The sequence below is a fragment of the Pelophylax lessonae genome (genome assembly GCF_965119305.1).
Source record: "Pelophylax lessonae genome assembly, chromosome: 11".
NCBI classification, from domain to species: domain Eukaryota; kingdom Metazoa; phylum Chordata; class Amphibia; order Anura; family Ranidae; genus Pelophylax; species Pelophylax lessonae.
Genome location: NC_138778.1, coordinates 227,675,484 through 227,702,988, shown reverse-complemented (window position 1 = coordinate 227,702,988; position 27,505 = coordinate 227,675,484). Strand labels below are relative to the sequence as shown.

General features: G+C 42.8%; 1 protein-coding gene across 2 annotated transcripts in view; it reads right to left on the bottom strand.

Moving 5' to 3' along the window:
- SLC2A10 (solute carrier family 2 member 10) overlaps window positions 1-27,505 on the bottom strand; it is a 49,906-nt gene that overhangs the window by 1,566 nt on the left and 20,835 nt on the right. For both annotated transcript variants that reach the window (XM_082272655.1, XM_082272654.1), the window contains 2 exons: window positions 21,399-21,521; window positions 17,572-17,707 (listed from right to left, as the gene is read on the bottom strand). In XM_082272655.1, coding sequence (XP_082128781.1) covers window positions 17,572-17,707; window positions 21,399-21,521 — 259 coding nt within the window. The remainder of the gene's footprint in view (window positions 1-17,571; window positions 17,708-21,398; window positions 21,522-27,505) is intronic.

The following is a 27,505-nucleotide window of genomic DNA, read 5'->3' as shown; positions in this document are numbered from 1 at the left end:
ACAGTACAGACCCCCAAGCACAAACCCCACAGTACAGGCCCCCTAGCACAAACCTTACAGTACAGACCCCCTAGCACAAACCCCTCAGTACAGGCCCCCTAGCACAAACCCCACAGTACAGGCCCCTTTCAATGTAGTGACCAGCGCACATGGTGCCCCCAATGCAGAGATCAGCGTGCGTGCCCCCAATGTAGTGACCAGCATACGTGGTGCCCCCAATGCAGAGATCAGCGTGCGTGCCCCCAATGTAGTGACCAGCATACATGGTGCCCCCAATGCAGAGATCAGCGTGCGTGCATGCCCCCAATGTAGTGACCAGCTCATTGCCCCAATGCAGAGATCAGCGTGCGTGCTTGCCCCCAATGTTGTGACCAGCTCATTGCCCCCAATGCAGAGATCAGTGTGCGTGCGTGCCCCCAATGCAGTGACCAGCTCATTGCTCCAATGCAGAGATCAGCGTGCGTGCTTGCCCCCAATGTTGTGACCAGCTCATTGCCCCCAATGCAGAGATCAGTGTGCGTGCGTGCCCCCAATGTAGTGAACAGCTCATTGCCCCCAATGCAGAGATCAGCGTGCGTGCCCCCAATGTTGTGACCAGCTTATTGCCCCCAATGCAGAGATCAGCGTGCGTGCGTGCCCCCAATGTAGTGACCAGCTCATTGCCCCCAATGCAGAGATCAGCATGTGTGCGTGCCCCCTTCAAAGCTGTCAGTGACATGTGTTGGCCGGGCGGGCCCCCCCTGAGGCATCACGAACTTGCCTTGAGTCACGACACTGACACTGACCGGACGGACGGCTGCAGCAGTGCTTCTTGTTTCCTGTTCTTCCGAGTCCCGACGGTGACCCCTCCGACTCCTCACAGGGGCGCAGCGGCGGCGGCTCTCCTCTCTACGGCGGGCGGGAAGGTGATCACGTGACGCCGGGGCGGTGCACCGCCCCCAGGCGTCACGTCACCAGGTCCCGGGATGTCATCCTGTGATTGGTCCAGGCTGGAGTCTGGACCAATCACAGCCAGGAGTCCAGTAAAGTGGGGAGTGTCGGGTCGCATTGCTCTGCGCCCCGACACTCCCCCAGAAGGCCGTCAATCGGCACCGCACGTGGGGTCAAAAACCCCACCCCCCCCCCATACCCACCACTAGGTCCGGCGCCCCTAGTGGGTTGAAAATGGACAATTTTTTTTTTTATCTTTTTTTCCTTCTTTTTTCTGGGGGGACGGCGCCCCTGCGCCCCCTTTCGGCCAGCCGCCACTGGATAGGAAGTGTCACAGGTGACAAGATGACATTTTAAGAGCTTCTTATATGTCAACCCTAATAAGGCCAATAATGAAGAAAAGGACAAACATAGATTTCTTTAGATTTTTATTTCTGGAGGTGAACTGACAATCCGATCAGCTTCACAGACTGGGCAGACAGGCCACTAATAAGGAAGATCAGATTACTGTAGATCCATCACTGACAAAGGGAAGGAAGACACAAGACAAGTTTAGCTGTTTTAAATGCTCGCATTTTTTTTAATTTGGCGCCAAGTACCCGGAAGTGATGTCATGACATAATTTCCGGGTTTTTTTACATGGAGACCCGATCAGAGCCGAATGCGGCTTTGATCGGGTCTTCTCCTCAGCGGTCGTGCAGGCTGGTTTCCCAGGTCTCTCAGTGGGACGGGAGACCCGGGGGAGCCACGGAAGGCGGCATCACTCCGGTACAAGCTCTTTCCGAAATATCGGTAATATTGGCCACCTTGGTGGTGATTCCGATATATCGGGGACAGTGCATATCAGCCCCCCGATACATCGGTGTTGCCGATAATCGGTCAATCCCTAATATATAATAGATTAAAAAAATAAATAAATCATAATTGACACCAACAATAGGCCACCATTCCTCCCATCAACACCAACAATGGGCACCATTCCTTCTCCCATCGACCCCAACAACAGGGCACCATTCCTCCTCCCATCGACGCCAACAATGGGTCACCATTCCTCTTCCCGCAGAGACCAACAATGGGTCACCATTCCTCCACCACTGACACCAACAATGGGTCACCATTCCTCTTCCCACACATACCAACAATGGGTCACCATTCCTCCACCACTGACACCAACAATGGGTCACCATTCCTCCACCACTGACACCAACAATGGGTCACCATTCCTCCACCACTGACACCAACAATGGGTCACCATTCCTCCACCACTGACACCAACAATGGGTCACCATTCCTGCTCCCACTGACACCAACAATGGGTCACCATTCCTCCACCACTGACACCAACAATGGGTCACCATTCCTCCACCACTGACACCAACAATGGGTCACCATTCCTCCACCACTGACACCAACAATGGGTCACCATTCCTGCTCCCACTGACACCAACAATGGGACACAATTCCTACCATTAACACCAACAATGGGGCACCATTCCTCCACCACTGACACAAACAATGGGACACAATTCCTACCACTGACACCAACAATGGAGTGTAGTTATATTATGCCAGTGCGCCTGTGATATTTGGGAATATATGTGGTTATTATCCTATTGCTCTATGTTCTGAGCCATTTGAGGCTAGGAAAAGGCAGATCACAATGGCTTTATGTGTGATTAATGCTCAGCTCACACAGCTGTGACCCCTCAAAGTCATGCAACTTCCAGAGCAATGTTGCATTGCAATTTGCTTGCGACTTCAATGTGGCTTTGCTGTTTTGTGACTTTGGCCAATCATAACAATATATAGTTTACACATATTATTAAATATACAAAACCCTCTGAAGGTGCAACCAAAGTGATAAAGATAAGACTAAAACGACTTTTGTAATTTTAACATTGCAGTCTGTGCCACTCATGTCAAAAAGGAAAAAACACAGAAAAGTAGTGCAGGAACTACTTTTTTATTTTTTGGTCGATGCGATTGAGTCGCAGCAATGAAGATGACACCCATTAAAATGAAAGGGTTTCAACTTTTAATACAGTTTGTGTCGCACGTACCATCAAGTGTTGGTGGCAGACGGGCTGGTCTGAGTATTTCTGGGATTTTCACACACAACCATCTCTCGGGGTTACAGAGAATGGTGGGAAAAAGAGAAAATATCCAGTGAGTGGCAGTTGTGTGGAGGAAAATATATATATATTATATATATACACATACACATATATACACACACACACACACATATATACACACACACACACACATACATACCAAAAAAATCTAAATTTTTCATCATTTTAGGCCAGTTTGTATTCTGCTACATATTATTGGTAAACATTACATATTATTATTAAAAAAAAAAAAAATCCCAAGAAGCGCATTTTGATTGGTCTGCGCAAAAGTTATCGCGTCTACAAACTAGGGGAAAGATTTATGCCATTTCTATTTTTTTACTAGAAATGGCGGCGATACGCGATTTTTAGCGGGACTGTCACATTGCGGCGGACAGATCGGACCCCTAACTGACATTTTTGACACTTTTGGGGGGACCAGTGACATTACTACAGTAATCAGTGCTCAGTGTTGGGGTAGTTGCTCAAAAAATGTAACTAGTTACTTCTGTAAATTGTAACGAGATTACTTTACTAGTTACTGCATTTGAAAAGTAACTTCACTACTTATTACTTTACTTTCCTCTTTCTTAATTGACCGTGTAGAAGAAGATACATGACACTCTTTCTGCATAGAGTTTATTGTATAAACACAGGCTTTGGGAAACATGAGAACAAAACCTGAAAAAACTGAATAAAACAAAGTGCAACAAAAAGTCATAAACTTCATCCTTCTCTATTCTTCGAAATAACGATTGTATCGCACGGCTTGGGTAACACAGGAAAGCGCGTTCCTATAGCCTAGTAAAGTAGTGTAGTTACCTCCTATAGCCTAGTAAAGTAGTGTAGTTACCTCCTATAGCCTAGTAAAAGTAGTATAGTTACCTCCTATAGCCTAGTAAAGTCGTGTAGTTACCTCCTATAGCCTAGTAAAGTCGTGTAGTTACCTCCTATAGCCTAGTAAAGTCGTGTAGTTACCTCCTATAGCCTAGTAAAGTAGTGTAGTTACCGCCTATAGCCTAGTAAAGTAGTGTAGTTACCTCCTATAGCCTAGTAAAGTCGTGTAGTTACCGCCTATAGCCTAGTAAAGTCGTGTAGTTACCTCCTATAGCCTAGTAAAAGTAGTGTAGTTACCTCCTATAGCCTAGTAAAAGTAGTGTAGTTACCTCCTATAGCCTAGTAAAGTAATGTAGATACCTCCTATAGCCTAGTAAAGTAGTGTAGTTACCTCCTATAGCCTAGTAAAGTAGTGTAGTTACCTCCTATAGCCTAGTAAAGTAGTGTAGTTACCTCCTATAGCCTAGTAAAGTAGTGTAGTTACCTCCTATAGCCTAGTAAAAGTAGTGTAGTTACCTCCTATAGCCTAGTAAAGTAGTGTAGATACCTCCTATAGCCTAGTAAAGTAGTGTAGTTACCTCCTATAGCTTAGTAAAGTAGTGTAGTTACCTCCTATAGCTTAGTAAAGTAGTGTAGTTACCTCCTATAGTCTAGTAAAGTCGTGTAGTTACCTCCTATAGCCTAGTAAAGTAGTGTAGTTACCTCCTATAGTCTAGTAAAGTAGTGTAGTTACCTCCTATAGCCTAGTAAAAGTAGTGTACTTACCTCCTATAGCCTAGAAAAAGTAGTGTAGTTACCTCCTATAGTCTAGTAAAGTAGTGTAGTTACCTCCTATAGCCTAGTAAAGTAGTGTAGTTACCTCCTATAGCCTAGTGAAGTAGTGTAGTTACCAATATTAGTATTGTAACTAGTTACGTTACTTCGTTACCAAAAAAAGTAATGTAGTTACTGTAATCCGTTACTTTGTAACTTGTTACCCCCAACACTGTCAGTGCTAAAAATATGCACTGTTACTGTAATAATGACACCGGCAGGGAAGGGGTTAACCTAGGGGTGATCAAAGGGTTAATTGTGAGCCTAGAGAGTGTTTTCTAACTGTATGGGGGGTGGACTTGTGAAATGATCATAGAGACCTGTGTTCCTATGTAGAAGGATCACAGGCACTCTGTGATCATTTCAGAGAGAAGAACGGTCTGTTGTGTTTAAAACAGCTGACCGTCATCCTCTCTCAGCGGGGAACGATCGCGGGTGCCTGGCGGCAATGGCAGTCACCAGTCCCGTGGATCGGCATCCCCGCTTCCTAATGGGGGTGGGCGCGCCCCCAGGAGTGCCACCGCGAACCGACGTACTCATACGTTGGTTGGTGCAGCCGAGCCAGCCTGCCGCACTATATCTGTGGCGGGCAGTCGGCGCGTGGTTAAAGCATGTATTAAAACATGTTAAAGTGCATGTGTCCAAGTACCAGAGATCCACGCTGCCCAGTGGGGATGGGAGCACGCCGGTGGCTCACCCCCAGCGCCACTCCCGCGAACCGAAGTACCCCTACGTCGATTCGCGCAGTAAAACTGCAGCGGGCGGTCGGCAAGTGGTTAAAGCATGGATTACAACATGTTAAAGTGCATGTGTCCAAGTTCCCAAGATCCCCACTGCCTAGTGTGGGCAGGAGCGCGCCGGAACGCACTCGCCCCCCCCCAGCGCCAACCCAGCGAAGCGAAGTACCCCTACGTCGATTCGCCCAGTAAAACTGCGGCAGGCGGTCGGCAAGTGGTTAAAACATGCATTACAACATTTTAAGTGCATGTGTCCAAGTTCCCAAGATCCCCACTACCTAGTGGGGGCAGGAGCGCGCTGGCACGCGCTCGCCCCCCCCCCCCCCAGCGCCACTCCCGCGAACCGAAGTACCCCTACGTCGATTTGCGCAGTAAAACTGCGGCGGGTGGTCGGTAAGTGGTTAAAACATGCACTACAACATTTTAAAGTGCATGTGTCCAAGTTCCCCACTACCTAGTGGGGGCAGGAGCGCGCCGGCACGCGCTCGCCCCCCCCCCCCCCCCAGCGCCACTCCTGTGAACCGAAGTACCCCTAAAACTGCGGCGGGCGGCAAGTGGTTAAAGAAAGCTATATGATAGCTGAAGAAAAACGGGTGAAAACGGAGGCAGCTGAAGCCATTGCTGTGTACAAGATGGAGGCCAGGACTCGCTTTCCAGATGGCTTCATCGCTTTGCCAAACCCCGTAAGCCCTTGAGTCTAACAGATATTTTCCATGGCTGCCCCTAAGCCAATCAGCTGCAGGGATATGTGGTTGGCCTCTCATCTGCCATCAAATACCCAAACCAAGAAACCGTGGAAAAATCACTAAGATCCGAGAGGATGGGGGGGGGGGGGGAGGGGGGGGATTTAGGGCCTTGAAATAGGGGGAGTGAAGTAACCATAATCGCTCTGGATTTAAGAGCAGTAAAAACCAGAAAGTCTATTAGAAGCCTTCATGCGGCAATCATCTGGGACCCCACGTGAAACCGACGGCGGCGTTTGAATTAAGTGCGGTTCACCTCTGCATATTCCAGTGATGAGGTTGAAATAAAACAAAAGGAGGGGAAAATTAACAGAACACAAAGAACTCTGCAAATCTAACATTTAATTGTTCCGAAGGATCAGGATAATCAGACGCAGATCCTGAGCTCCATTGTTGGGTTTCCCCCACCGTGAAATCGCAATGCTTGCTTGCAGAAAAAGGGATCAAAATGCGGGGAAAAAAAAGTCACTTTAACCCTTCTGGTGCCACATGAAAATTGAACAATTGAGAAAAAATTATTGTTCAAAGGGGTCCATTTATAAAACAATTTCTGTGCAAATGCTTAAGCTTTCAACAGACATTAGGAACAACAGACATTAGGAACAACAGACATTAGGAACAACAGACATGCGCATTTCTTTTCGAATCGAAATTTCGGACTGATTTTAGGTTGTTCGGAAATTCGGATGGATCAGAATATCTGAATTACAATAGTAACGAATTTAAACAAATCCGAAATATCGGAACACAGATGGCACACTTGATGTATCCGAATTTCTGAATTACAATAGTAACGAGTTTAAAAAAAAATCCGAAATAACGAAACAAAAATGGCACACTTGATGTATCCAAATGACAATAGCAACGAAAATAAACAAATCCAAAATAACAAAACAAAAAATGGCACACTTGATGTACCTGAATTTCCGAATTACAATAGTAAGGAATTTAAACAAATCCGAAAGAACAAAACAAAAAACGGCACACTTGATGTATCCAAATTTCCGAATTATAATAGTAACGAATTCAAACAAATCCAAAATAACGAAACAAAATGCGGACAAAATTTGAGTTGAAATGTTTTCTAAAATTGTTTTCGAATCGAATTCGAATTTCAGAAAAGAATAAACTAGAATAGAAAATAATAGAACAGAAAATAGAATAGAAAATATTAAAGTAAAAAAAGAACAGAATACAAAATAAAAAAGGATAGAAAAAAAATGAATAGAAAATAAAGGAATATAGTGATACAGAACAAAATAGAATCGAAAATAAAAAAAAAAAAAAAAAAAAAAAAAAAAAAGAATAGAATAAAATAGAAAGAACATAACCATCTTCTGAAATTCAAATTTCAAACAGAATACATTTGAATCCAAATAAGAGTAGAAAAGAATAGGAAAACAATAGAATAGAATAAGTGGAAATATAACCTTCCTCCAAAATTCGAATTTTGAACAGAAACTAGAATTCAAATAGTATAAAATTAGAATTAGAATAGAAAAGAATAGAATAAAATAGAAAATAGAATAGAAAAATAAAAACAAATAGAAAGAACAATATAACCATCTTCCAAAATTCAAATTTTGAATAGAATTCAAATAGAATAGAAAAAACAAAAAAACGGAAAAGAAAAGAATAGAAAGAATATAACCATCTTCTGAAATTTGAATTTCAAAAGAGTAGAAAAGAATAGAATAGGAAAACAATAGAATTGAATAAAATAGAAATAAAACCTGCCTCCAAAGGTCGAATAGAAAAAAAACTCAAATTCAAATAGTATAAATTAGAATGGAAAAGAATAAAATAGAAAAGAATAGAATAGAAAATACAAGAATAAAAATAGAATAGAAATAAAAACAAAAACAGAACAGAAAGAACATAACAATATAACCATCTTCCGAAATTCTAATTTCAAATAGAATAAATTCAAATAGAATAGAAAAGAATAGAAAAAGAAAAAAAGAAAATAGAAAGAATATAACCATCTTCCAAAATTCGATTTCAAATGGAGTTTGAATCAACCAAATTCTGATAATTCTTGAAAACTGACAGTTTTATTCATTTTCAATAGTAAAAACAGAAAGGTAGAAGACAATCAGTTTGACAAAAGCCCAAAAAAAAAAAAAGTGCAAACTTACAAAGTATTCATCTGGAAAGAAAGGTGAAGGTAAATGGATCCCAAAGATACCATTTGGTAACATCCAGCCTGGTAATGGCTGCTGGAAGCAGCAGTATCTCAGCCGCACTGCCGAGTGTAACCCAACGGGAACAGGCACTGTACTGAGCACAATAGTAGTTAGGACCCCACTGAAGTCCGGAGTCACCATCCACACACTGCGTCACTATTATAGAGAAGCGTCAGGTTGGGGGAGCTTCCAAAATTTCCCACAATTCCCATACCCGGGTATTCGCTTCAAGGGAGTCCTTCAGCGAAGCAGTCAGATATTCCATCCTCTTCACATCTCAGATCCTGAAGTGCAAATCAAAGAGACGGAGGCTCCCGTTTCTTCCATTGAAGAGCAACCAAGCATCGTGCAGGAGTCAGCACATGTGCATGGAGGTTTTTCTTTTTTTAGACAATTTAGAAAAGGAAGTGGGTGGGAGACCTAGGAGAAGGGTTTTAGGATTGAAAGGCACCCAGGATCCAAAGATGGAATGGAGGAGGCAACAAACCATCCGCCAATAGGGGGTGATCAATGGGCAAGACCAGTAAATGGGATATAATGCACTTTTGTCTTTATCACAGCGCCAGCATCGGCGATCGGCAGAAGGATATATGGAAAGGCGCGAGTCCGAGGTTTGGTACCAATGATGGAGAATCTTGTATTGGTTCTCATTATACTGGCTACAGATCAAGCTCTTGGACGCCTGTGACCAAATAAGGTGCCATGTTTTCAGAGGTAGCTCCTCACCCAAGACCTGCTCCCATTTTCGCATATAGGAGTGCCAAGGCCTAGGCCAGGGATGGCGAACCTTGGCACCCCAGAAGTTTTGGAACTACATTTCCCATGATGCTCCACTACACTGCAGAGTGCATGAGCATCATGGGAAATGTAGTTCCAAAACATCTAGGGTGCCAAGGTTCACATTTACTGCTCTAGGAGTAAGGCTTACAAGGACCAGGACCAAGGGGGACAAGGGTGGGCATTAAGATGGAATAGGATCTCCGGGGGGGATCATGAGTACTCAGGAGGAAAGGAGCACCAGATGGTTTCCTCAGGACACCGTTGGCCAGTGATGGTGAACCTTGGAACCCCAGATGTTTTGGAACTACATTTCCCATGATGCTCAGCTATACTGCAGAGCAGAGGTGGGGGACTTGAGTCACATGACTTGACTTAAGTCACCAGTTTGAGGACTTGAGACTTGCTTGACTAAAATTAATAAAAAGACTCGACTTGACTTTGACTTGGTATTCATGACTTGAGACTTGACTTTGACTTGAGACATATGACTCGAAATGACTTTACTTTTTTAAGTTATTAAATATTTGCATTTTCTCAAGATGTGTTAAAGCAAAATGTTTCTGACACCACAGTCACTTAAAACACCTCAGTGTGTTCTGATTTTTAGGACACTGGCTGTTTAACAATGGAAATACTTAACATGTTTTTAGTGACTGTGGTGTTGAAACATGACCGGACGAAGGATTTTGAGCTGTTTGGGCATTCAAAGTGTTTCTTTAACCACTTTACCACCGGAGAATTTTGCTGTCTTCCGTCCAGGCCACTTTTTGTGATTCGGCGCTGTGCGACTTTAACTGACAATTGCACGGTCGTGCGACGCCGTACCCAAACAAAATTGACGTCCTTTTTTTCCCACAAACAGAGCTTTCTTTTGGTGGTATTTGATCACCTGTGCGATTTTTACTTTTTGCGCTATAAACAAAAAAAGAGCGTTTATTTTGAAAAAAATAACAATATTTTTCACATTTTTTTATATGAAATTCCCCCCCAAAAAAATGTAAAAATCAAATTTTTTTTAAATTTTTGGCCAATTTGTTTTATGCTACCTATGTTTAGTAAAAAAAAAAAATCGCAATAAGCGTATTTTGATTGGTTTGCGCAAAAGTTATTGCGTTTACTAACTAAGGGAAAGATTTCTGTCATTTTTGGTGTTTTTTTTTTTAACGCGTAATGGCGGTGATCTGCGATTTTTTTTGCGGGACTGCGACATTGCGGCGGACAGATCGGACCCTTGACTGACATTTTTGACACTTTTGGGGGTACCAGTGACATTTCTACAGTAATCAGTGCTATATATATGCACTGTTACTGTAAAAATGACACTGGCAGGGAAGGGGTTAATTTTATTGGAGAGGGAGGGGTTAATGTATGCCTGGTGCTTACTGACGTGTGGGGGGAGGTGACTGAGTGACAGAAGGACAGATCGGATGTCCAGCTATGCTGAACACTCCGATCTGTCAGTCCCTGTCACTATGGAGATCCGCCCGCTGTGTTTACACACAGCGGGCGGATCTCCAGACTCGATCCCCGACGATCGGGGCAGAGCAGCGGCAATCGCCGCTGCTCCTACCCTGGCCCGACTCCCGCTGTGAATGAACACATCGGGAGCGAGCCCATTTTATTTCTGTAGGTCCTGGAAGGTCCATAATAATTTTATTTCTTGTGTCCACCAACTGACCAAAGTGAAACAGGACCTCTTCCATCCAAAAGTGAAACATCTGTGAGGGTAAACTGTCTGGGACATCAAATTCTAAAAAAATTCTAAATCGATTCGACCTCGAATAAACTAAGAGAATTCTGAAAACAAATTTTAAAAAATGTAACTAAACAAATGTAAAAAAAAAAAAAAAGAAAAAAAAAATATCGAAACAAATTTTTTCATTCTGCACATGTCTAATGAACAATCCTTGTATTGTGTCTATTAACCACTTGCCTACCGGGCACTTAAACCCCCTTCCTGCCCAGGCCAGTTCTCAGCTTTCAGCGCTGTCGCACTTTGAATGACAATTGCGCGGTCATGCAACGCTGTACCCAAATTACATTTTTTTCAAACAAAATAGAGCTTTTTTGTGGTATTTATTCACTACTGGGGTTTTTATTTTTTGCTAAACAAACAAAAAAATACCGAAAATTAAAAAAAAAAAAAAACAGTTTTTATAGTTTGTTATAAAATTTTGCAAACAGGTAATTTTTCTCCTTCATTGATGTGCGCTGATGAAGCGGCACTGATGGGCCCTGATAGGCTGCACTAATGGGTAATGATAGGCACTGGTAGGTGACACTGATAGGCAGCACTGATGATGGGGCACTGATAAGGCGGCACTGATGGGTAATGATAGGCACTGGTAACACTGATGGGCAGCACTGATGGGTAATGATAGGCACTGGTAGGTGACACTGATAGGCAGCACTGATGGGTAATGATAGGCACTGGTAACACTGATAGGCAGCACTGATGGGTAATGATAGGCACTGGTAGGTGACACTGATAGGCAGCACTGATGGGTAATGATAGGCACTGGTAGGTGACACTGATAGGCAGCCTTGATGATGGGGCACTGATAAGGCGGCACTGATGGGTAATGATAAGCACTGGTAACACTGATAGGCAGCACTGATGATGCCGTTGCAATACTTTATGTCACACCCCCAGATCAGATTGCATATCGCAGTGCGATCTGAGAGTTCGCACATAGGAATAAAAGTGATCCAAAAAAAAAAAAAATGAAAGGGAAAGTGTAAAAATAAAAAAATAAAGAAAAAAAATAATAAAAAAATAATAATTTATAGTTCCCCTGTCCCCGCCTGCTCGCACGCAGAATCGAACGCATGCGTACTTCGCGGCCACATATGTAAACGACGTTCAATCCATTCATGTGAGGTATCGCCACGAACGTTAGAGCGAGAGCAACAATTCTAGCACTAGACCTCCTCTGTAACTCTAAACTGGTAACAAAATTTTTTAAAGCGTCGATTATAGAGATTTTTTAAGTACCGAAGTTTGGCGTCATTCCACGAGCGTGCGCAATTTTAAAGTGTGACATGTTAGGTATCCATTTACTCGGCGTAACATCATCTTTAACATTATACAAAAAAATTGGGCTAACTTTAGTATTCCGTTTTTTTTTATTCACAAAAACGCGGCTGGAAAAATTTCTGCGCAAATACCGTGTGACATAAAAAGTTACAATGCCATTTTATTCCCTAGGGCAGTGATGGCGAACCTCGGCACCCCAGATGTTTTGGAACTACATTTCCCATGAATTCTTGGAACGTATTACACTATTTGGGGTGTTTTTTGTCTTTCCATACCGAGGAGGGATACCCTAAAAAGGACCTCTACCTGCAACCGCTTACCAGTATCAAGCTCTATTGACCCCTATGCTGTAAAGTTTAGGGGTCCACGCCTTCTGGTAAGTGGATTCACGGTTGGGGGGGGGGGGGGGGAGGAGAGAATACGGGATCCACGATCCACAATTCACAAAGAAGTCACTTGGATGATTTTGATTTTTTTTGAGCACCAGTCATGTTTTTCACTGGACATTCACTGGGCACTTATTATTTGGCTGATTTTTTTTTAGGAGTTTATTTATATCCACTTATTAACAGCATTGGGGGTGTATATTTTTACTTGTTTTGGTACACCGCTATATAAATTTTATTGGAGGACATTCATATTCACTTATTATTATTTTTATTGGAGCACATTTATTCACTTATTTATTGGCACTGGGAAGATACAATCAATTTGTTTACCATTGCTCAATAGTGTCTGTACATAAGGCTCGGTTCACACTAGGGCGACCTGTGAGGCGACCTGGTCGCCTCACAGGTCGCCGCAGGTCGCCTCCCATAGAGAAGCTGTGGACCCGTTCTAATAGGAGCGACACAAGTTGCTCCGACTTAGAAAAAGGGTCCGGAGCTTCTTTGGGGCAACCAGGAGGCGACCGCCATAGACTTCAATGTTATAAAGTCCGTGGCGGCCGCTCCGAGGTCGCGGCGCGCTGCTCGCACCGCGATCTCGGAGGTCGCCCCGGGAAGTAGCGTCGCGGTAATGTGAACCGGCACTAAGAGAAGATCTATTATTTGGATTTTCACTAATATTTTCTTGCACTGTCTTTCTTTTTGTATATTTCCCATGATGCTCAGCTACACTGCAGAGTGCATGAGCATCATGGGAAATGTAGTTCCAAAACATCTGGGGTGCCAAGGTTCACCATCATTGCCCTAGGGTCTCTGCTAAAAAAAAAAAAAAAAATTATATTATATATATATATATATATAAATAAATAATGAGTGCCAGAAATCGCCTGGTATGGAAGTGGTTAAAAGACTATCGGACGTGCATCTCACAGATCACAACATTCGGGGTTATGGGAAATGATCACGTCACTGACACAAACACCTACACAGGTTGAACTGGATGGATTGTTGTCTTAATTCAACCTCAGCTACTATGCAACTATGGCACTGTGCCCGCTGATCTTAGACTTCACCCGTGTTGTTCAGGTAGATCTCCACCTCTTTAAGGTTGCCTACCTCCATATTAGACAAATTAAAGGGAGTATTCGTGATGCATTCACAAAGAATTAATTTTTTTTTTTGTTATACTTAGACTCTAAGGCTCCAGTCACACCTGGGCGTTTTTGAGTGTTTTTTAGCTGCAAAAACGCTCAAAAAAAAAACATTCCAAAACGCCCAACAAGTAAAACCCCATTCATTTAAATGGCCCCTGTTCACATCTGAGCATTTTGCAAAATGCCTGTAGCTGAAAAAAGTACATGAGCTTCTTTTTGGGGCTGATTACCAGCGTTTTTGATAGATGTCAATGCCTGCCTCCAAAAACGCCTGAAAAAACGACTGAAAATCGCTGTAAAAAAACGTGGTAAAACGCTACGCTCAAGTGTGAATGCAGCCTAAAGTGTCATGCTGTGTGCAAATGTTAACATTTACAGAGAATCTTTGAACCCTAAAAAAGGTGACTCCCACAAGTGCTGGATTTTTCCATACATTTTATATTTAAAGTACTGCTTTTATTAATTACAGGAGAAGACTATATTTTGACAGAAGCTGCCTATCTCCTATTTGGAAAATGAGAGGGGGGGGGGGAGAAAATTAGATTCCCCTACAAATGATAGGACTTTATAGGCACACACTGATTAATCTAAAAAAAAAAAAAAAAAAAGTACTTTTTTTTTTTTAGATTAATCCAAAAAACATTTTTTTTTTTTTTTTTTTTTTTTAGATTAATCAGTGTGTGCCTATAAAGTCCTATCATTTGTAGGGGGATTGAATTTTCTCCCCCCCCCCCCCTCTCATTTTCCATTTATCTATTTATGGGATGTGGCATCACTATACTCTGGATTATGTCTCAAATTTTTGTACTCTAAATTTGCGTATCTCCTATTTACCAAGGGTTTCCGAGGTGGCGAAGTGGTATTTAACCACTTTTGGACCAGACCATTTCTTGCGATACTTTAAAAGACAATTGCCCGGTCATGCGACGCTGTACCCAAATAAAGCTTTCTTTTGGTGCCATTTGATCACCTCTGCGATTTTTATATATATATATATATTTTTTTTTTTTTTTTTTTTTTTTAGCACTATAATCAAAAAAAATAAAATAATATCGACAATTCTAAAAGAAAAAAAAAAAAAAAAAGTTATTTACTGCTAAATAACATTCCCAAAAAAAATTTTAGGCCAATTTGTATTCTGCTACATATTTTTGGTAAAAAAAAAAAAAAATTCCAATAAACGTATATCGATTGGTTTGCGCAAAAAAGTTATTGCGTCTACAAACTAGAGGAAAAATTTAAGTCCTTTTTATTCATTTATTTTTTTTACTAGTAATGGCGGCGATCAGCGATTTTTAGCGGGACTGCGACATTGCGGCGGACAGATTGGACCCCTAACTGACATTTTTGACACTTTTTTTCCTAATGGTGGGGGATTTATGAGACACAGCTCAATAGGAAGAGACCCCGTGCTCCATATATGTAGATTATCAATAACCTGCACCACAATTGATGGAAACTTACCCCCACTGCAGACAAATTGGACACTGACTGACACTTTTTGGGGGGACCAGTGATATTACTACAGTAATCAGTGCTAAAAATATGCACTGTTACTGTACTAATGACACTGGCAGGGAAGGGGTTAACACCAGGGGCGTTCAAAGGGATAAATGTGTCCCTAGGGGGTGCTTTCTAACTGTGTGGGGGATGTATTTACTGAATGAACACGGAGACCTGTGATCCTAAATAAGAGGATCCCTGTGTTCATTACTGACAGAACAGCGGTCTGCCGTGTTTACATGGCCGTTCTGTCTCCACGAGGAGCAATCGTTGGTGCCCGTCGGCAATCGCGGCCGCCGGACCAGCTGATTGGCTCCCCCTGTAGCGGATGGGCATGTGCGCGCCCCCACTTGTGATCCCGCGGAGCGACATATAGTTACTTCGATTGGCGGGACAGAGCCGACCTGCCTATCAGTCCCCATAAGTACCACCTGTCAGTACTCATCAGTGGCCATCAGGTATGCACATTAGTGCCTCCTCATCAGTGCAGTCTCATCAGAGCCACCTCACCAGCGCCCATCAGAGCTGCCTCACCAGCCCCAAAGTGAAGGAGAAAAAAAAAAAAATACTTATTTACATTTTATAACAGAAACAAAAAACTTTTTTTTTTCCCCCAAATTTTAAATTTTTTTTAACATTTTTTCAGCAAAAAATACAAAACCCAGTGGTGATTAACCGGTTGCCGACTGTGCACAGTATATTTACTGCGGCAGTCAGCCCCGGCCAGGCAGAGTGACGTAGATCTACGTCACTCGCCTGTCACTGGGATTGGAGCCAATAGCGGACGAGCGCGCGCCCGCCTCGGCTCGTTCAGGGAGGAGTGCGGGCGTGTGACCGGCGGACCTGATGTCCGCCGGTCACTCGCCGATCGCCGGTACAGCGGGAGAAAGGCGGAGCGGCTTATGTAAACAAGTCGCTTGTGTAAAAATGGAGATCAGACGGTTCTACTATGTAGAACCGTTGATCTTTGTTTTTACACCAATAGCCATGTCCCTTTACAGTTAGAATCACGCCCCTAGGACACACCTAACCCCTTCCTGTCCAATACAGTTAACCTCTTCCCTGCCAGTGTCATTTTTACAGTAACAGTGCATATGTATAGCACTGATTACTGCAGTAATGTCACTGGTACCCCCAAAAGTGTCAAAAATGTCAGTCAAGGGTCTGATCTGTCCGCCGCAATGTCGCAGTACCGCAAAATAAAAAAATCGCAGATCGCCGCCATTACTCGTTAAAAAAAAAAACACCAAAAATGACAAAAAATTTTCCCTTTGTTAGTAAACGCGATAACTTTTGCGCAAACCAATCAAAATACGCTTTTTGCGATTTTTTTTACCAAACATATGTAGCATAAAACAATTTGGCCGAAAATGTTAAAAAAATTTTTTGGGGGGGGGGGGGGGATTTCATATAAAAAAAAAGTGAAAAATATTGTTATTTTTGCAAAAATTACGCTCTTTTTTTGTTTATAGCGCATGATCAAAAAAAAAAAAAAAAAAAAAAAAAATCGCACAGGTGATCAAATACCACCAAAAGAAAGCTATGTTTGTGAAATTCGTTTTAGGTACAGCGTCGCATGACCGCGCAATTGTCTGTTAAAGTCACGCAGTTAAAAAAAATAAATAAATAATACGCAAAAAACCCCCTGGTCAGGAAGGGGGTAAAATCTTAAGCTTAAGTGGTTAAATACCACCAAAAAAATTCCATTTGGCTACAATGTTGCCTGACCGTGCAATTGTCAAAGTGCGGCCATTCTGAAAGCTGAAATTTGGCCTGGGCAGGAAGGGGGGTGAACATGCACAGTAGACAAGTAGTTAAAGAAATAGGAAAGTGGGCATTCATAAGCAGGGTGTGACCACTTGGTTATTGTTTCTACGGAGTTAAAACCTCTGGGGTTTTTTTTTTTTTTTTTAATAATTGTGGACTGTGTTTTTTAGGGGGGGGGGGGGGATTTACCCTTCCTACAGGAAGATAGGGAAAATTTCACAGAAATGTGGGGAAATTTAGTTTTAGACAGTCACTGAAAGCAAAATGTCCACTGGGAGGTTTTGCTAAAAATTCCTAAAACCTTTTAGATTTCCTATCATTTTCTGTCTCAGTGAGAATGCGCCCCCCCCCCCCCCCCCCAGGACAAACAGAATATGAATAGACCCAGCAGGGACAGAGAAATAAATGTTTGACAGAGGTTCAAACCCTTCAAAAAAAAAAAAAAAAAGTGTGGGCATGCTATACACATTAACGCCTTCCATTGCTAGTCCTAGATATCTCATCCCTTTCCTTTTCCAGAGGTGTGAATCATTTTATATTAATTAGCTCCTTCAGTTCCCAGAGATGATCCAAGCATCAAATACCTTTTATTCGAGAATTCTTTGTCAATCTCTTCCAGAGAACGTCCTTTTGTCTCCGGAATGAAGTAGTAAATAAATATTATTGCCACCGCTCCCATCAAGCCATACACAAGGAAGGTCCACGATAGACCAATAGATTCTGTATAGAGAAAAAAGAGAAAGTATTAAACACAACACAAAGTATTCACAACTTTTGTAGCTCTATCCCTCTGCACTATTGGTCGTCTAAAATTAATGTTACATTCTATTTTTGTTATGGATATAAATAGCAACAACCAGCAAACTTAGGCTCCGTTCACATGTCAGCATATAGATCGCGGCACGATTCCGCCCGCGATCCGGAGATTATTGCAAATTGCGGGGCACCTGTGCGTTGCTCGTGATTTCCAATAGCCCCCCAAACGCTGAGCGATGTTGCCGCGATTTCCGCCTGCCGAATCGCGGTAACATCGCGCAAAAAAAAAAAAAATCGCCGGACGCATTACGCCCAAAAAAGTACAAGAGCTTCTTTGGAGCGTATTGCGTCCCGCGATTTTTTTTTGCGCGATGTTACCGCGATTCGGCAGGCGGAAATCGCGGCAACATCGCTCAGCGTTTGGGGGGGCTATTGCAAATCACGGGCAACGCACAGGCGTCCCGCGATTTGCAATAATCTCCGGATCACGGGCGGAATCGCTGCGATTCTGCCCGCGATCCAAACGCTGACATGTGAATGCAGCCTCAAGGAGGAAGTAAACCCTCCTCTGCAACTTTTACCTATAGGTGATCCTATGATAAGGCTTACCTATAGGTACTGTAATTATCTCCTAATCATGTACCGTTTAGGAGATATTTACCTTACATGCAGCCAGTGACGTCACTGGCGCATGCGCTCTGAAGGAACGGCCGCTCGTGCCGTTCCTTCAGAGTCCCGTGCCGTGACTGGCAGCTCTCGCGCGGGAGTGACGTGGCCGGATGCCGCGATCCCGGAAGATGGGCGACTGGACATGTCGCCCGTCATAGAGGTGAGTGAGCGGCACGGCGGGGGCTCGTTCTAAGGTAAGTATTGCATAATGAGCTAATATGCGACGCATACTAGCTCATTATGTCTTTCTCTTGCAGGGTGAAAAAAAATATGCGAGTTTACAACCTCTTTAAGTACCGGTTCACACTATAGCGTGTGCGGTGATCGCATGTAATATCGGAGTGCACTGCTCCTTCATTACATGCGATCAGCTGTGCGGTGCGAGTTTAGCCATACACTTTGTATGGCTGAAATTCGTACTGCACCCGCACAAAAGTCGCACAGGACCCTTTTTTTCAGCCACATCAGGATCGGATCGCTCAGTGGTTCACACTTGTGCGATCCGATCCTGTGCGAACTGTCAGATCGCACTGCGATATGCGATCAAACTGGGGGTGTCGTTAACATTTCATTGACACCCCCTGCGTATCGCATATGGCAGTGTGAACTGCCAGATGTGCGTTTGCGATGCGGGAACAGGCTGCAAATTCGCAGCCTTCCCGCATCGCATAAGTGTGACCCGGCACTTAGGCTGCATTCACACTTGAGCGTAGCGTTTTACCGCGATTTTCAGACGTTTTTTTCAGGCGTTTTTGGAGGCAGGCATTGACATCAAAAACGCTGGTAATCAGCCCAAAAAGAAGCTCATGTACTTTTTTTCAGCTACAGGCCTTTTGCAAAACTCTCAGATGTGAACAGGGGCCATTTAAATGAATGGGGTTTTACTTGTTGGGCAACGTTTTTTTTTTAGCGCTTTTGGAGCTGAAAAACACTCAAAAAACGCCCAGGTGTGAATGGAGCCTTAAAAGAAAATGCTATAACTGAGGGGCTGTCCAATAAATCTTACACTTTTCTTAAGCCGAAAAAAAAAAGGAAAAGGAAAGGAAAAAAAAAAAAGAAAGAGAAAAAAAAAAAAAAGGATTTTTAAAGTACCGAAGTTTGGCTCCATTCCACGAGTGTATGCAATTTTAAAGCGTGACATGTTAGATATCAGTTTACTTTATCTTTATTTATTACCTTTCACAATATACAAAAAAAAATAAAAAATTAGGCAAACTTTAGTATTTTTTTTTTTTTTTTTAATTTATAAAACAACGCATTTAATTCATAAAACAAAAAAACGTGTTTAAAAAATTGATGCGCAAATACCATGTGACATAAAAAGTTGCAATGACCGCCATTATATTCCCTAGGGTCTCTACAAAAAAAAAAAAAAAACAACAACTATGTATGTATGTAGATAGATTAGATAAGATAGATAAAATAGATTAGATTACATTAGATTCGATTGATTAGATAGATAACGTTTGGGGGTTCTGAGTAATTTTCTAGCAAAAAAATGATTTTCACATGCAGGAGCGGAGTGCCAGATTTGGCCTAGTTTGGAAGTGGTTAACCACTTGCCGACCGCCCAACGCATATATACAACAGCAGCAGGCTGGCTCAGCTGCACAAATCGCTGTACCTGTACGGCGATTGGTGGGAGCGATCCCGGGGGGGCGCGCATGCACCACCATTAGCCAGCGGGGAAAGCCGATTCACGGGGCCGGCGGCCGCGATTGCCGCCAGGCACCCGCAATCGCTCCCCGTAGAGAGAGAACAGCGGTCTGCTGTTGTAAACACCGCAGACCGCTGTTCTCTCAGGAATCAATGCAGAGCTCCTGGGTTCCAACTATTTAGGTTCACAGGTCTCTGTGTTGATTTCACAAGCCCGCCCCCCCCCTCACAGTTAGAAAACACCCCTTAGGCTCACATCACCCCTGGGTTAACACCCTTCCCTGCCAGTGTCATTATTACAGTAACAGTGCATTTTTTTAAGCACTGATTACTGTAGTATTGTCACTGGTTCCCCAAAAAACGTCAGTTATTGGTCTGATCTGTCCGCTGCAATGTCGCAGTCCCGCAAAAAAAAAAAAAAAAAAAAAAAAAAAATCGCTGGTCGCTGCCATTACTAGTATAAAAAAAAAGACAAATCTTTCCGCTAGTTTGTAAATGCGATAACATTTGTGCAAACCAATCAATATATGCTTATTGGGGTTTTTTTTTTTTTTTTTTTTACCAAAAATATGTAGCAGAATACAAATTGGCCTAAAATGATTAAAAAAAAAATGGTTTACATTTTTTTTTTTTTTTTTTTTTAATTGGGAATGTTATATAGCAGAAAGTGAAAAATATATATATTTTTTTCCAGAATTGTTGCTCTTTTTTTTTTTATAGCGCAAAAAAAATAAATCAAATAATCGCAGAGGTGATCAAATACCACTAAAAGAAAGCTCCATTTGTGGGGAAAAAAAACGTCATCAAATTTTATTTGGGTACAGCGTCACAAGTCTGCGCATTTGTCTGTTGAAGAAACGCAGAGCTGAATCGCAAAAAATGGCCTGGTCATTAAGGGGGAAAACCTTCCGCTCCAGAAGTGGTTAAAGCAAGTGAAATGGTTCTTAGAAAACTTGCATTTTTTTTTTTTTTTGATTAGTGTCCAACCAATCAGATTCCAGCCGCTGCTCTGCAGTACAGCTTCCATAATTAAATGTAAAAATATCTAAATATTATAGTAAAAAAAAAAAAAATAATAATAATTTTTTTTCCTCCAATATTAACATTTGCACAAGGTCATCTGATTAAAGAAGAATTTATTAATGTTAATGGCATTGTTTTTTTTCTTGCCATTTTTGGCCCTTTGTTCATTTTATAGCAATTGAGATTTTATTGCTGAACGTTGGAAATTTTTCTCTTCTGCACAATTAAACGACAGCAACTTCCCACCTTGCCCCATCCAGATGTTCCTTGCGCACCACTTTATAATGTGCCCCAATGGGTTGCTTACCGATAACATCCAGAAACGTCAATGTGATCAGCAGGTTGGCTGCCCAGTTTAGGCTGTTACAGAAGGCAAATGCCCTGCCACGTATTTCCGCAGGGTAGATCTCACTGAGGACCAGCCAGGTCACTGGAGAAAAATAAATAAACAAATAAAATTTTTATTAATTGAAGGATAAAAAAATAAATAAATAAATTTAAAATAAAATAAAAAAAAAAAAAAAACCCCACACACATTTGCACAGTAGGCAACCTATAGACTTATAAATTGTCACCATCCTTTATTAATTGCACATTGAAATTCTCTGTAGGCGAGAATGGTTTTCAAAAGAGTCAGAACGTCTGTAAGCAGGGCTGCTGTTAGAAATCACAGGGGGCCCCCTACAGCCTACCTGGCAGGGCCCCCCCCTGAATTTATCAAGACAATATTTTTCAGTAAATATACACTAAAATCATTATTAGCGAACACAAACATAACAGAGAATCTGTGTGAATTCGCCCCTTTTAATAGTTTTTTTTTTACATTTTTTAAAAGTTAAAAATTTTTACAATTATTTTATTTTACAATTTTGTTATTACAATGTTTAATTATTATTTTTTTTTTTTTTTTACAATTTATTATTATTATTTTTTTTTTTTTCTACAGGACAGGGAAGCCTGCAGCGCTGCGGGAGGGAGGTGGGGGGAGAGCCCGGTATAAGGGGGGGACAACAGGGGGGGGGGGGGAAATCAGAAGCTGGCAGCAAGGGAGGGGGATCGGCGTTGGGAGAAGTAATTACAGGAATGATGCCCTGTGTCTGTGTCTCTCCCTGCGGCAGCTGAAAGCTGGCAGGAGGAGGAAAAGCTGGCTTTCAGCTGCTGCAGAGAGCCGCATAGGGCTTCCTTCTGTAATTGTTCCTACGCCCAACCGCACCAATTCCCAATGTTGTTGGGGCCCCCTGTGTGCCCAGGCTCCCCGCAGTAGGACTGGTGGTCCCCCCCCCCCCCCCCAATCAGCGGCCCTGTCTGTAAGACGGACTAAAGGACTTGAAGGCATGTCAGCACCCCTTTAGAGGTATAGGAGTCAAACCACTTGCCTTGGTAAGGTCACATGGGATATGCACTCACCGGCCACTTTATTAGGTATACCTGCTCAGTTGCTTGGTAACACAAATTGCTAATCAGCCAATCACAGGGCAGCAACTCAGTGCATTTAGGCATCTAGACATGGTGAAGACAACTTGCTGAAGTTCAAACTGAGCTTCAGAATGGGGAAGAAAGGGGATTTAAGTGACTTTGAACGTGGCATGGTTGTTGGTGGCAGACGGGGTGGTCTGAGTATTTCTGGTATTTTCACACACAACCATCTCTCGGGATTACAGAGAATGATGGGAAAAAGAGAAAATATCCAGAGAGCGGCAATTGTGTGGAGGAAAATGCCTTGTTGAGGTCAGAGGAGAATGGGCAGACTGGTTTCGGATGATAGAAAGGCAACAGTAACTCAAATAATCACTCGTTGCACCCAAGGTATGCAGAATACCATCTCTAAACACACAGCTCATCCAACCTTGAAGCAGATGGGCTACAGCAGCAGAAGACCACACCGGGTGCCACTCCTGTCAGCTAAGAACAGGAAACTGAGGCTACAATTGGCACAGGATCACCAACATTGGACAATAGAAGATTGGGAAAAACGTTGCCTGGTCTGAGGAGTCTGGATTTCAGCTGCAACATTCAGATGGGAGGGTCAGAATTTGGCGATGGATCCATCCAACCTTGTATCACCGGTTCAGGCTGGTGGTGGTGGTGTAATGGTGCGGGGGAGGAGGAGGGGGGGTAATGGTTCAGGCTGGTGGTGTAATGGTGCGGGGGAGGAGGGGGGGGGTAATGGTTCAGGCTGGTGGTGGTGGTGTAATGGTGCGGGGGAGGAGGGGGGGTAATGGTTCAGGCTGGTGGTGGAGGTGGTGTAATGGTGTGGGGGGGGGTATCGGTTCAGGCTGGTGGTGGTGTAATGGTTTGGGGGAGGAGGGGGGGTAATGGTTCAGGCTGGTGGTGGTGTAATGGTGTGGGGGAGGAGGAGGATGGGAGTAATGGTTCAGGCTGCTGGTGGTGGTGTAATGGTGCGGGGGAGGAGGGGGGGGGGTAATGGTTCAGGCTGGTGGTGGAGGTGTAATGGTGCGGGGGAGGAGGGGGGGGGTAATGGTTCAGGCTGGTGGTGGTGGTGTAATGGTGCGGGGGAGGAGGGGGGGGTAATGGTTCAGGCTGGTGGTGGAGGTGGTGTAATGGTGTGGGGGAGGAGGGGGGGGTAATGGTTCAGGCTGGTGGTGGTGGTGTAATGGTGTGGGGGAGGAGGAGGATGGGAGTAATGGTTCAGGCTGCTGGTGGTGGTGTAATGGTGTGGGGGATATTTTCTTGGCACACTTTGGACCCCTTAGTACCAACTGAGAATGGTACAAACCCCACCCCCTACCTGAGTATTGTTGCTGACCATGTCCATCCCTTTATGACTATACCTGTTCATACCTGACAGAACAGTGGTGTGCCGTGTTTACTTCGGCAGACCGCCGTCGTCTCTATGGGGAGCAATCGCAGGTGTCCGGCAGACATCGCGTCCACTCAGTGGACATTGCGTCCGTCAGACCCGGTGATTGGCTCCCCCTCTAGTGCGCACCCACTAACTGATACACGAAATGACTTACAGTTATGTTGTTTCGCGTACCAACTGCCGTGATTACCACTTCCGGACCACCTGCCGCAGATTTACTGTGGCAGGACGGCCCTCCTGCGTGAACCGATGTAGGCAGAATACAAAATTGGCCTAAAATTATTAAGAAAATCAATTTTTACATTTTTTTTTTTACTGGGAATGTTATATAGCAGAAAGTAAAAAACGTTTTTTTGTTTCTTTTTTTTTAGGATTGTCGCAATTTTTTTTTGTTTATAGCGCAAAAATAAAATGGCACAGGTAATCAAATACCACCAAAAGAAAGCTCTAATTGTGGGGAACAAAAATACATCCATTTTATTTGGGTACAGCGTCGCACAACCGCGCAATTGTCCATTTAAATAATGCAGTGCCGAATCGCAATATATTGCCTGGTCATTAAGGGGGGAAAATCCTTCCGGTCCTTAAGTGGTTAATAGAAACATTTCATCAATTGTCATTTTATTTCCTATATATATATATATATATATACACATATACATACCAGACTTGTATAAAGTACTCGAAATTTCTACTTGAGTAAAAGTACAAGTGCTCGATCAAAAAATTACTTGAGTAGAAGTGGAAGTGCTCGCAGAAAAAGTTACTTAAGTAGAAGTACTAAAGTATTCAACATTTTTTTTACTTAAGTATTGCAAGTAGTTTTTTCAAAAAATTTGCTACTTAAGTACTAAAAGTAAAAAGTACCAGTAGTTATAAAAAAAAAAATTCTACTCAAGTACTGAAAGTAGAAGTACAAGTACTGTGTTATGTAGTTATTAAAGAAAGAAGTCAAAAGTATGAACATCATATTGTTTTTATTATTTCAAATGATTTATTCAAATGATTAACCTGTGTTTGTTAGTAGTTTCTTGATGCACTTTAAGCGCTGTAGCACCATTTATTTGTTTGTTTCATATTTTCTTTTTATTGGAAAGATTTGGTATAGCAGCTTTTATTATACACAGCCTTTATTTTCGTATGCGCTGATTTACAAATTACATTATACACATTTTTTTGAGCTTTATGCATCCTGCCATCTACTGTTCTGGCAGTGGTAATTTTTTTAAAAGTAACGAGTAACTATGCAGCACAAAAAAAAAATACTTGAGTAGAAGTATCGAAATCATCGAAAAAATGTAGTGAAGTAAAAGTAGAAGTAGGAGAAAAAAATTCTACTCTAGGAAAGTACAGATACCGCATTTCGGTACTTAAGTACAGTACTTAAGTAGTTCTACTTCGTTACTATACTTCTCTGATACATACACACACACACATATATACACACTGTATATGCCACTCTAAGATCAGGCCTTCTGACACTTGGTGCTTACAATCAGTATTAAATAAGTATTTTTAAAGTAAAAGTACTGAGTAAAGATCAGTATTTTTTTTTGCAAGAGCCCCCAAACATATTATACAGGTACAGTATCTCACAAAAGTGAGTACGCCCCTCACATTTTTGTAAATATTTTATTCTTTTCATGTGACAACACTGAAGAAATGACACTTTGCTACAATGTAAAGTAGTGAGTGTACAGCTTGTATAACAGTGTAAATTTGCTGTTCCCTCAAAATAACTCAACACACAGCCATTAATGTCTAAACCGCTGGCAACAAAAGTGAGTACACCCCTAAGTGAAAATGTCCAAATTGGGCCCAATTAGCCATTTTCCCTCCCCGGTGTCATGTGACTCGTTAGTGTTACAAGGTCTCAGGTGTGAATGGGGAGCAGGTGTGTTAAATTTGGTGTTAATCGCTCTCACTCTCTCATACTGGTCACTGGAAGTTCAACATGGCACCTCATGGAAAAGAACTCTCTTAGGATCTGAAAAAAAGAATTGTTGCTCTACATAAAGATGGCCTAGGCTATAAGAAGATTGCCAAGACCCTGACACAGAGCTGCAGCACGGTGGCCAGGACCATACAGTGGTTTAACAGGACAGGTTCCACTCAGAACAGGCCTCGCCATGGCTGACTAAAGAAGTTGAGTGCACGTGGTCAGCGTCATATCCAAAAGTTGTCTTTGGGAAATAGATGTATGAGTGCTGCCAGCATTGCTGCAGAGGTTGAAGGGGTGGGGGGGGGGGGTCGGCCTGTCAGTACTCAGACCATACGCCGCACACTGCATCAAATTGGTCTGCATGGCTGTCATCCCAGAAGGAAGCCTCTTCTAAAGATGATGCACAAGAAAGTCCGCAAACAGTTTGCTGAAGACAAGCAGACTAAGGGCATGGATTACTGGAACCATCTCCTGTGGTCTGATAAGACTAAGATAACTTATTTGGTTCAGATGGTGTCAAGCGTGTGTGGTGGCAACCAGGTGAGGAGTACAAAGACAAGTGTGTCTTCCCTACAGTCAGGCATGGTGGTGGGAGTGTCATGGTCTGGGGCTGCATGAGTGCTGCCGGCACTGGGGAGCTACAGTTCATTGAGGGAACCATGAATGCCAACATGTACTGTGACATACTGAAGCAGAGCATGATCCCCTCCCTTCAGAGACTGGGTCGCAGGGCAGTATTCCAACATGATAATGACCCCAAACACACCTCCAAGACGACCACTGCCTTGCTAAAGAAGCTGAGGGTAAAGGTGATGGACTGGCCAAGCATGTCTCCAGACCTAAACCCTATTGAGCATCTGTGGGGCATCCCCAAACAGAAGGTGGAGTAGCGCAAAGTCTCTAACATCCACCAGCTCTGTGATGTCATCATGGAGGAGGGGAAGAGGACTCCAGTGGCAACCTGTGAAGCTCTGGTGAACTCCATGCCCAAGAGGGTTAAGGCAGTGCTGGAAAATAATGGCGGCCACACAAAATATTGACACTTTGGGCCCAATTTGGACATTGTCACTTAGGGGTGTACTCACTTTTGTTGCCAGCGGTTTAGACATTAATGGATGTGTGTTGAGTTATTTTGAGGGGACAGCAAATTTACACTGTTATACAAGCTGTACACTCACTACTTTACATTGTAGCAAAGTGTCATTTCTTCAGTGTTGTCACATGAAAAGATAGAATAAAATATTTACAAAAATGTGAGGGGTGTACTCATTTTTATGAAATACTGTAACTAACTTTTTTTTTTTTTTTCAGACAGCGATTCTCTTTCTAAATAAAGTGATCTGGGCGGTGGTGTTTCTCGGGCTTACCATTCTAACCAGAGAGCCTGGGAAACGATCTGGCAGTTTGCATGGTTAGCCATAAAGATGAGGAGAAACCAGATAGTCTCTCCTCTCCTCTATGATCTAGGAGGCCGGGAGAAATGCCATGATGTCCCTTCTGGTCTAGGGTCTTTTTTTTTTTTTTTTTTTTAAGATCTGATGCTTTCAAAAAGGTAGAGGAGAGATCTGGAGTCTTATAAGCCCCAGATGTCTCCATAAAGGAGGACCTGTCAACTCTTATTTCTATCACAAGGGATGTTTACATTTCT